The following is a 12,134-nucleotide window of genomic DNA, read 5'->3' as shown; positions in this document are numbered from 1 at the left end:
AATTCTGCTCAAACAAAATGTTACATAAATTCTGAAGTCCCTGTTATTTTGCCTATCTAATCGCAAAGTTCACCAGTTTTGGTACATACAACTACATTAAAACCTTATTTTCCTTGTATAATTCCGAATAACGCATTTAAAATTATAATTACGTAGAGGTGATTTCAGAGACTTTTGAAATGGAACATGTTAGATTTGGGGGCTGGAGAAGGAGTGACTCATCATTCGCATGGGGCCTGCATACTCTGTTTCAAGAGCTGACAAGAACTCTTCGCAAAGAAAAAATATCAATCCATTGTGAATAATACATCAAAGATAAATATTTTATATTGCATACTTGTAGGAATAAAGAAAATAATAAAAACATGCACAGAAACATTGTTTATGAACCAGGAAAAATTGTATAACTCCTTCCAATTTGCTTCTAACAAACAGTGTGCGGTAGATATCTGCTTTATGAAAATATATTTTAAAAGCAATAACGCCATGATGAATCCTTGCTGAACACAATAGCTATAGGTTTCTATTTTTACTACACTTGTTTAGAGGAATTGCAAGGTCTTTTTAAGCTTGCTAAATTCAAATTCTATTATTTTTTTTTCTTAGGAAGATTAGCCCTGAGCTAACATCTGCTGCCAATCCTCCTCTTTTTGCTGACGAAGACTGGCCCTGAGCTAACATCTGTGCCCATCTTCCTCTACTTTATATGTGGGACACCTGCCACAGCATGGCTTGACAAGCGGTGCATAGATCTACATTCAGGATCCGAACTGGCAAACCCCGGGCTGCTGAAGCGGAACGTGCAAACCTTACTGCTGTGTCACTGGGCTGGCCCCAAATTCTACTATTTTTAACATAAGTAAAATCCATACATGTAAGGGTCAAAAATGTACTTATAAACTCCACAGAGTTATTTTTAGTTAAAATGTATAAATATTATATACACATACAAATATATACATATATATACACATATATTTGCCCCAGTAAAATACACATCTACTATCATTGTCTTAACTCTTTCAATTTTTGCAGAGATATTCATCACGATTTATGATGGAAAAGAGTCCTGCATTATTTAAGGTTATTTCAGACTCTGAAGTAACTGCCTATTAATGATGATGACAATGATGATGATGATAATGCTAATAAATGCTAACATTTATACAGTGTTTACTGTATGTTACACTGTGCTCTATGAGCTTTACATAAATTAACTAATTTAGTCCTCACAAAATTCTAATGAGATAGGTATGATTATTATTCCCATTTTACTAAAGAGCAAACTAAAACATAAGGGACCACATCCTCTAAGCATGCAACATAAATTTTTAAAAATTGTTTTGCCTTGCTTTGTAATATTAAAAACTAGACACTCCCAAATACTTACAAGCTATATTATAATATGAACATTCTATAGAGTATCATGCATACACTTAAAATGAAGATTATACAACATGGAAAATGCTTATGACTTAATGTTAAGTGAAAGAAAATCACTTTTTATACAACTGAAATTGCATTTTCACACTGATTACAACTGTGTAAGTCAGCCACGCACACGGTCAAGGGCTAGGAAATGTAACACACCGCAGGACTCCTGCTCCTCCTTCTGTCTCTCCTTCCCCTGTTTGATAAGCTGAGCCCTGCTCAGTATGCACACCTCTGAACTGAACCCCTGCAGCTTGGCTTTCACCAACCACTGTCCAGGACTGGAGGCCCGAAGGCCCCTAAGTGACCACTACTGTCCGAAGTCCAAGGCTCTTTTCTTCCTCACCTTCCTCCATCTTGTCACAGCACACACGCATCTTTACCAGTAATTTCCTTTTCCAAATATTCTCAAAAGCGTCAGTTGGGTAGATAACACCTCCTTTACTGGCTCCTCTCCTTGCTCCCTAAGTGAAGGAGTTGCTCACGCCTGTTTTCTGCCCCTTGGTAATTACATCTATTCCAGTAACAGCAATATTTACCTCTATGTAGGTCATCTTTAAACATAAAGCAAGCCCCTAAGCTCCACCTCTAAGTTCTCCACTACCTTCGAGACGTCTGCATACAGATCTCCTGCTGGCATCAGCTCTCATCATGAATAAAATTCCCCGTCTTTCCCACAATCAAACTGATGTCCAGACTCCCATTTCTCTCCACACATGAAACCTCAATGCTGACTCTGTCAAGGCTCTGTAAAATACAGCTCTAAACTCCCTTCTTGTCCAGTCTTCAACATCTCCTCCAGGTTCTAGAAGAATAGAAACCTATGCTTTTTCCCATGCATGCTCCCTGCTCCTTGTCCATCTATGGAAGCCTACACAATCTTCAATTCATCCATGAAGACTTTCTTGGAGACTTCCAAATCAGACATGTTTTCTCTGCCTTTAAAACTTCATAATACTTGCAGTTCAGTTGTCATATGGCAGTTCTGATATATTTTATAGCTATTAAGTTGAACCACATGAACCTGCTGAATAGTTTTAACGTACGCTATATGGTTCACTCCAATATTTCTGTTGATTTTAGAGCCCACAGACAAATAGCAGTCTCCAAAAAGCTGGGGATGAGTTTTGCCTTTCTTTGGAATCCCCTGGGAAGCCAAGAACATTGGAAGCATTTAGAAAGTGTTTCTCAAAACAATCTAAATCAATAAGTATCTTTTTGTTTTTTTAGAGGAAGATTAGCCCGGGGCTAACTACTGCCAGTCCTCCTCTTTTTTTGCTGAGGAAGCCTGGCCCTGAGCTAACATCCGTGCCCATCTTTTTCTACTTTATATATGGGATGCCTGAGACAGCATGGTGTGCCAAGCAGTGCCATGTCCGCACCCGGGATCTGAACTGGCTATCCCCGGGCCGCCGAGAAGCGAAACGTGCACACTTAACCACTGCGCCACCGGGCCGGCCCCTCAATAAATATCATACATATATCATAAAAATACAAATATCATACAAATATCATAAAAAACATACATACATGTTTGTAAAATCAGTTGTCTGTAGCAGTTAATCTAACCCATCTGCTTGAATGGTAGAAGTGAGTAGACTTAGAAGCTGCAACTTCAAAACTTCTGGAAACATAAAATATTGTGGTTCATGGAGCTGTTTTAAAATCATTTATTTGTGAAGGAAACCTTCTTGGATTTAGAGGTTGGCAGGTACAGTAAAAAGCTTTTTACTTGACTGAAACAAACAAAAAAGATCAACACGCGTTTTTAGCACAGGCACTTCCCTTACAAAAACAAATTGCCTAAAAGCAAAGCAGAGAAGTTTGAGCACAGTGAGCAAGTGCCTCCCGCCATTGCCATCGGCAGGTGATGCGCTGGAGAAGGAGGAGAGCCATCCGCATCGCTATCACTTCTTTTGTATACTCAAATTCCAAAAGCATTTCACGGAGCACTAATTATCATCACCAAGAAGAGACAGTGACAGGATGTCAATACAAGATGGACTCCATGTAGCGGGATACAGCAGCCCCGCTGTGCACAGCGGCGGCCCCCACACAGCTGTAAACATAAGTGCAATTAAATCTGTGCTGGTTAAGAAAGGGGAACAATGTGTCTGTGGGGTCCATCGGCATCACCTGAACCATCCACAGAAAGCATTCGGGCTTTCATGCTTTCACAAAGAATAACTTCAATTCACACTGAATTGTGTTGGCTGGCTTTCCAACAAATTATGAGACTTCATTTCTAGGTGCTGCTTCTCTTGCCTAACCAGTTCTCCCTTTATTCCCACAGAAATCACTTCTGTGAATGAAAGACCCAGATGAAAAGCATATGGGGCTTTAATGGTATTCGGAGAAAGCATTAGGGCCAGGAGAAAAGACACGCCTAGCTCCTTCTTTAACATTTCACTGGCCTATTCTAGGGAAAATCTGACTGAAGCTTGGAGAAACTAAACACAAAGGTGGACTTTATCTTCAGTCTTCCTTCGTCACCAGCTTTGGAACCGTGCGACTCTGATCAGGGCAGGGAACTCCCAACGCTTGTCATGAATGGGGCCCTGAGGCCTGCACCTCCTCTAGCAAACCACAGCAGCAGACTCACGACTATCCTCCAGGGGTCACAATTGGGTTGCAAATTCCTCATGGCGCAGTGACTGAGCAGCCTGATTCGGAACAATTTATTGGAATCCTTCTTCATTTAGATTCAAATGGAATAAGGTAGAAATTGAACAGACACAGAAAGTGAGCCTTGCTGCTCCTGTAGTCAGTAAACATTTATTCACTAAGCCCGGTTTGTGTGTTCTCTCTCTCTCGTTTTCTTTCTCGCTCTTTCTCTCTCACAGTGGTTCTTCCAATCCTTCCTGCTTGCTGTTTTAATGCATAATTAAGAAGGTCAGAATTAATGAAGCGATGTGGAGTAAAGTTCAAGGAATCCCCAGGCGCTATTTATTCTATTAGATCTCAGGCATGAATGTCAGCTTGGCAGCGTAAGCGGCATAAGCAATGGGGCTGGCTGCATCCCAGGAATACCCACCAAGGGAGACTCACCTGCACTGTCAAGTCATTCCGAAGATCCTTCCCTGCGAAAATCACACGCAACTGGTCAGCTGGAACCCCCTGTCGCTTAGCAACCGCCTCCTTGAGCTGGAAGATGCTGGTGTTAGAATCGACCTCCACTGGGAAACCATGGCTGGAGTTGAACCTGACAAACACTGACCAAGAAAATTGGAAGGAAGGGGGAAAAAAGTGAACATTACTCAGAGCCCTTAAATGGCAATAGCAACATTTCTGAATCAACTTACCTCTCACCCACCCTTCGATGAATGGCATATATTTTCTTTCAATTATAACATGAAACTTAAAGGTATGGAGCAGCATTTGGAGAAAAATGGAGTTTCCCTGTGGGATCTCCCTTTCCTATATTAGTCAGTGACCAACAACCAAAATTGCCTGCTCCCTTTGACATCTGTCCTGGGAAACAGAGGGACTCAAGCAGACCACTTGCTTGATCGGAATTGTAAGATTCCCAAGAGTTTATCAAAGAAATCCAGCGCTGACAGCTTGAACAAATGCACATTCCCTCGACAGCGCCCCTCTTAATAAAAATCAAAGGCATTGTGTTAGCACTCATGGTACAGCAATGGAAAGAATTCAAGCCACTTGATAGACTAGAGCAAAGACCCACCCGAGGAGGGCATGTCTAAGAGCCCTAGGCATTGGTGGTCCTGGCCAAAAGGCTCCACTGGGTTGTATGGAGATACTTATTTGCCTTTCTTCTGAAACTAGTGACACCACTTCTCTTATTGGAACTGCTGTCCCTCTTGAGACCCGGAGGAAACCAGGTCTGGAACCTTACAGTCTTCTCGCACGCCTTCTTCTCACTGCCAACAGCCATACCACCTCTTCAATGTCTCTCTCCTCTGTCCTTTCCTCTCTATTCCTTCTGTCACTGCTCTAAGTCAGCCTCTCCTTAAACATTTTTTAGATTCTTGCAGTAGCGTTCCAACTGGAATCTTGATATACTCTCTTCACTTCCAAAATGCCCTACACTGTTCTGCAAAGTAAGCCTTATTAATCCAAAGCCCTGACTGCGTCATAACACTCAGATCCTTTGAAGTCTCACCCTGTCCACTTGAAGAGAAAAATCCAAGATCCCTTTCATCCAACACAAACCTATATTCTAGCATTTTCTCCGTTAGTCCCCACACGTGCTGTGCTAAACTAAATGCTCCCAGAAAGCACATTGCAGAAAACTCCCGCACCCGTCTCTTGCCTTTATTCATGCCACACCCTTCTTCACCTCTGCCTGTTGAAAGCCTGTTCATCTCCATGATCCTCCTCAAATGTGACCTGCTCCAAAAGGCCTTTTGCAATCAGCCCCATCAAGACTGAGCTCACCTCTCCAGGGTTCCAGTGGCATTTACTATGTACATTTTGCAGCACTCGCTACATTCTCTCACAGAAGCAACATAGTACAGAGGTTACAGTACATCCTCCAGAGTGGAAGGCTCTATGCACCAGTCTCTGTAGGTCCCTTCGCAGCTTAGCAGACTGGGGGTCAACATATTAGCCCTTGCTCTTTAACTCTCACTGCCCTAACCTTCAAAATATACATAAACCATGGAGTGTGTTCCGTGATGCATTGTATAATATTTATAGTGCTTACAACTATAAGATACCTTCAAAAATAATGGGTATTTGTATATGTCTCAGAAGTTTTTGGTATATATTTTAATTTATTTAAAAGATTATAAACTCTCCAAGGCCAGGCACTATAGTTTATATTCTGCTGTATATCCTTTAAATACACCATTATCACTTACTACTTCTCAATTCAAATATGAGATGGCCCACCTAATAAAAATGACAAAGTAATAATTACAATGCCAACACTTACCATGTGGCAGAAGTTGTACCTTACGTATGCTATTTTTAAGCTTCCCAATGATCTGGTAAGGTTAGTAATATTATCCTTATTTAAGAGAACAGGAAATGAAGGCCTAGAGAATTTTAATCACTTTTCTAAGGACATCAGCTACTTTCTAATGGAATCAGAATTCAAATTCAGTCAAACGAACTCTAAACCCAATTCCATTTCTACCATAACAGGCTGCCTAAAACATTCTCAGAAGAAAAGTCCACATTCCTTTTCCTTAAGATAAAAAAGACAAACAACAGTAGCAAAAAGGCTTTATAACGTAATTCAGGTATTCCCTATACAGGTTAGCCATAGAAAATTGGATTAAAAAAATAAAAACCCTGGTGAAGAGCTAAGAGCAAAGAACAATGAACAATGGTTATAAGACACAATGAGATAAAAATGAGAGCAGGTGCCATTGATGACTCCACAAAAGCAAAAACCTGACATATCTTACCAGCGTGGAAAATATTTAGAAAGAGTAAGGACTGGAAGTGACAAAAGTATTCCAAATAAAGAAAACTGATGGAAAAAAAAACAATTACAGAGGAAAAAGGTGCTTTTGACATACTTTTAGGTAAATGTCATGTGACACCATTGAAAGTAGAAGAGAAATGAGAATGTTTTGGAAGCCCTGGAGGTATATTCACAGCATCCTCAGATCACAGATCATAAGGCAACCAATTCATCAGATAAGACACGGGACAAGTGAGGAGCCATAGGGGACAAAAGGTATGGTCCCAGTTCTAAACTTGATTTTCTAGTAGTGGGAATAGATTTTTTTAAACAGCAAAATAGCATAGCAGGGAATATGGGATGAAGCAGCTGGGAACTATACTACAGCTACAAAAAAAGGAATAAAAATTCTAGGAGATCTTAAGTTGATGATTTTTCTCTAGGGATTCAAACCATGGGAATGCCACCTTAAGGACAAGAATTATAAAGAAAAATAAAAGGGGACAAAGCTGCAAAAAACATATCAGATGACTCTGTGACAGTACTCAAATCATTAGTATCTAAAAGCTTTTTTCTTTACAAGTAGAAAAACTAAAGTTTTCAAGCTTAAGTTCAAATTGGATAAATCATATCAATACTTTAGAAATGAATATTTTTGAGCAGGTCAGATGTGGTATGAATTTACAATGAAAAAACTGATCAACCTCAAATACCCATTACAAACGACTGGCTGAGATGATGAATGCATTAGGAAGTTTGGGAAAGAGTCCATAGCAGACCCTGTACTCTTAGTATAGAGCAAGTTTGTACTCCAAAAATAGTTCCCTAACTTGAGTCACCTAGAGGAGGCAGCGCTAATTAAGGCAGTATCCATTATTTTTTTTGTCACTAAGATAGATTAAGTGGGATATGGGTAAATGCTAAACAAGGTAGCCTATTTTTCTGGTTTCTGCTCCACTCCATGATGGACAGGAAACTTCCAGGAACAAAGAGACTTGATAAAGAATTTAGCCTGTCTCCATTTTCTGAGATTTAATTATAAATTAAAAGTTTGGGAATGCATTTTTTTAATGAAACCTACTATAGTGCCAGAAATAAACATCATATCAATCAACATTATCAATAATAGGTATTATCAATAAATATCATAATACACCGATAAAGAAAAAGATAATGAGACACATTCACACTCATTTTTTATGTTATCCCTGTGCAGAGTTCAGAAAATCCAAAGGATAAGGAAGTAAGTGGGAGCAAAGAGGGGAAGGAGCCCTTGTATTTCTCTCAAAGCTGTTCTATGTTGTACATGGGTCGCTGCCACGCTGTGGCTTGATGAGTAAGTGGTGTGGGTCCCTGCCCAGGATCAAACCCACAAACCATGGGCCACTGAAGGGGAGCATACCCAACTTAATCACTACACCACCGGCCGCCCAGAGACCTAGAAATTTTTGCTGAGAGAATCAAATAAGAACAGAGCCTGAGATAAAGCATTTCCATCAGCATACAAACGGGCTCAATGCCTTTGGGCAAGGCAATTCTTCCTCAAGAGAGAATGCCCATCTGCAGGATGTTTAGCTCCAGCTGGAGCCCTGTAAATATCAGGAGCACTCCCCAGCAATTAAGGCAACCAAAAAGGAACCCAGCACACCTACAAATGGCCTTTGGTGAGGAAGTTTCATCTTTACCTTTGAGAAATATCACTAAGTCTAGTATCTCTCATCTTATGTAGACAGACACACCCTGTCCTCGCATTCCCCTCCAGTGACAAACCACTTCTCTGCACAGAAAAATTTATTGTGAACTTCTTTCAGTCCTGCTCTCCACTTCTTTAACTTGCATTCTTTTGTGAACTCACTCTTGAATACTGCTCTTGGTAAAGCAATGACCTCCACATCTCCAATTCACTGGTCGCTTTTCTATTCTTCTCATATTTGACCATTCAGAGACATTCAGTAGGCCTTTGTTCTTCTAACATTTTTCTCTTGGCACCACCCCTGTGCCCTCCTGGCTTCCTCCCTACAATACAGGACATCTTTCTTAGCTTCATCTGCAGGATTCTCTTCCTTTGCTGGACCTACTGATTTTAGGGCACTCAGGGGTCCTTGGACTCTCTGCTTCTGTATCTGAGTGTCTTCCCAGGGATGGTATTACCCGAACTGCATGCGTTATAATTCATGCACAATTTAACGTATTTCCATGGGAAATTTTCATTTAACGTGATTTTTACTTTATATTCTTAGTTTAAAATCCTATTCTGCCACAATCTTCTACTTCTGCACATCTGCAAGAACATCTGAGACCATGGGTTACCCAACTCTTAGGATCAATTCCTATATGCCTCAAGTTATAGAATTGGCTAATAAGAACTATGCTGGGCATGCACTTAACAACTTTCATATAGAAATCTCAAAATACTTAAATACAAGGCAAATTAACCTCCCACTAATCACAAAGTATCTTTAGCATTTGGGAAATAAACTCTGTCTTATCCCTAATTTCTTGCATTCATAATTTAAACCATTTGTTAAAGGACTGTAGAACAGGCAGTTATCAGAATATTTCCCTAGTGAAAAATTTTAATATACTTAAAATCATTAAAAATTAGCTTAAGAAATGATTACAAAAGAATATGTATGTGAATTTATATTTATGTATATATGTGTGTATATATATCCAAAGTAACAAAAACTAATGTGTGTACATATACACACACTCAATATTGAGCATATGTATAATATGTATATATAGGGTATACATATATATAAAAATTAGTCTATGACATCTTAATATTAGTCTAAGAAATAATTACAAAGGAAAGATGTGTATATATATATGCATATATACACATATATATAATATATGTGTATATATATCCATATATATATATTTTATACATACACATATATATTATATATGTGTGTATATATATGCATATATACACACATATATTATATATATGTGTGTATATATATCCACATATATATATTTTATACATACACACTCACAGATTTTGTGAATCTAGATAAATGAATTACCACATTGGGTACTTTATTGTATGTTTTAAACTTGAACTTTAATAACATTTTCCTTAAACTGAGAAAAATATAAAGTATGACACAGAAAGAACATTTACAATTTAGGATGAAAGTAAGTAGGGAGTGAAAGTGTGACTAGCACTTAAAAAATACATGTATATACACACATATACATAGTAATACTAATATTTTAAGAAAACTAAAATGTTGTTTTGAAAGAGAGCCATTATTGTATCCTGAATATCTCAAAAAATGAACAAATACAAAATTACTGGTTAAGGAATAATAGGCATTTGCTATCTGGCCATACAAGTCATTTCTAAGTCCAAAGAAAAAAGTAAGAAGAAAGCCAAGCGCACCATCTAGTAAAGTAACCCCTCCTATACACCAGACACAAAGAACAGCAACAAAAAAACCATTTGTATTGAGTAAAAGAAAGGAAGAAGGAAATGCTTTTATTGTGAGTTAATATAAATTAGCAATTCATGCATTAAACATATTTAAGCTAATATATTCCAGAGCCAGAATCACATTACTGCTGAGTTAATATGAGAAACACACCTAGATGAGTGTCTGGCACACAGTAAGCACTCACTAAATAACAGTACTAATAGTAGCAGGAGAAATCAATATTCTTCTATCTTCTATTGACTTAGCACAAATCATAATTAATGGTTAACAAAATAGTCAGATAGCCAATATAAGTAAGTCTTTGGCTCAAATGCCAAAACTCATGATACAATTTTTATCCCTAAACTTTAAATACAAAATTATATTTACAAATGTATGTTCTAAGCTCTTAGCAAAGACTTAAACAAGTGGCACGTACAAATCAACATGTGCCACTACAGGACACCTGGGTGGAACCTCTGCTTCTCAACTTTCTTGATGTCACTTAACCTGCGTGGGCTTCAATATCCTCATAGGTAAAAATAAGATTCATATCTATCTTATACGGTTGTTACAAGGATTAAATGGCTGACTACGTGTGAAGTTCTTAGATTAATGCAGAGTATAATGTAAGTACTCAGTAATGTTAGCAGCTATTACTAACCAAGAAAAATTAACCAAATTTTCCATAATAAATTGGAAAAGAGCTCTCTGGTAGTCACCAAAATGATCTACATCCTTAAGCTCCAATTGGAAATATTTGTTACAATCTTCTCTTAAAATCGCTACAGATGTGGAGAAATTGGAAGCTCATATATTGCTGGTGGGAATACGAAATGGTGCCGCCACTCAAGCAGTTAAACACAGAGTTGTCATGCGACCCAGCAATTCTGATCTTAGGTATATACCCAAGAGAAATGGAAACCTACGTCTATATAAAAACTTGTACATGAATGTTCATATCAGAATCACTCTTAATAGCCAAAAGGTGGATTAAATAATAAATGGATATATGCATAAATGGGGTATATCCATACAATGAAATATTATTTGGCATTTAAAAAGGGACAAAGTTGTGACTCATACTACAACATGAATGGAACTTAAATGCTAAGTAAAGAAGCCAGTTACAGAAGAACACAAGTCATATGAGTCCATTCATAGTAAATGTCCAGAATGGGCAAATCTATAGACCGAGAAAGTAGATTAGTGGTTGAGTAGGGCGGCAGTCGGGGGTGTCTGGGGAGAGATCAGAGTTACTGCTAAAGGGCCGGGCTTTCTTTCTGGGACGATGAAAATCTTCTAAAATTGATTGTGGTGATAGTTGCACAACTCTGTGAATATACTAAAACCCATTCAATTCTAGACTTTAAACGGGTGAATTTTACAGTATGCAAACTATATCTGAGGAAAGCTGTTTCTCCCTAAAACATCCCCCTTCCCCCAAAAAATCTCGGTTTATCCATCACTTATTAAAGTACTTGGTAAAAGACAACTACTTAGTACTTTTGGAATAAGCAAATGAATGAACGTGCATTCACTTCCTTTTAAATGGTTTTCTTTCCTATTTTTATTCATTATAGAAGTCTGCAATTACAGGAAGAAATGTAAAATTTGTAAACATCATCTTTTGCATTTAGATGTTTGTTTTTACAGTGTGGTAAAATTTTGTTGTTAAATATCCCACAGTTGCTGTACCTAGAAGTGCTTTAAGGATCTGGAATAGTGCTAATGTTACGAAAAAAAGAAGACATATATTTCAACATTTAATATAGAAAATCTAATTTGCTCAAATTACTCACACTTCTAATTTCCATATGCTCTAAAGTAAGTATGAATAAGATTTAGACCAAATTGCCGGTGACATTAAAATTCATTCATTCGTACTTTCAACAAATATTTAC

The 12,134-nt window shown here is 38.1% G+C and overlaps 1 protein-coding gene and 1 long non-coding RNA gene across 9 annotated transcripts in view; one reads left to right on the top strand and one right to left on the bottom strand.

Annotated features, from left to right (window-relative positions):
• LOC139080815 (uncharacterized) overlaps positions 1-2,116 on the top strand; it is a 30,529-nt gene extending 28,413 nt beyond the window's left edge. Inside the window, exon 2 of the long non-coding RNA XR_011535617.1 lies at positions 607-2,116. This is a non-coding gene — a long non-coding RNA (uncharacterized lncRNA). The remainder of the gene's footprint in view (positions 1-606) is intronic.
• The window catches only part of PRKN (parkin RBR E3 ubiquitin protein ligase), a 1,214,117-nt gene that overhangs the window by 969,601 nt on the left and 232,382 nt on the right, over positions 1-12,134 (bottom strand). For 5 of the 8 annotated variants that reach the window (XM_070603183.1, XM_070603184.1, XM_070603185.1 and 2 more), the window contains one exon: positions 4,480-4,643. In XM_070603183.1, the coding sequence (XP_070459284.1) occupies positions 4,480-4,643 (164 nt within the window). Of the gene's footprint in view, positions 1-2,961; positions 3,168-4,479; positions 4,644-12,134 lie in introns of all 8 variants that reach the window. The other 3 variants (XM_070603187.1, XM_070603191.1, XM_070603188.1) reach the window with 1 other exon arrangement.

The sequence above is a fragment of the Equus przewalskii genome, chromosome 32 (assembly GCF_037783145.1).
Source record: "Equus przewalskii isolate Varuska chromosome 32, EquPr2, whole genome shotgun sequence".
Classification (NCBI taxonomy): Eukaryota; Metazoa; Chordata; class Mammalia; order Perissodactyla; family Equidae; genus Equus; species Equus przewalskii.
This window is presented reverse-complemented; position numbering and strand designations above follow the sequence as displayed.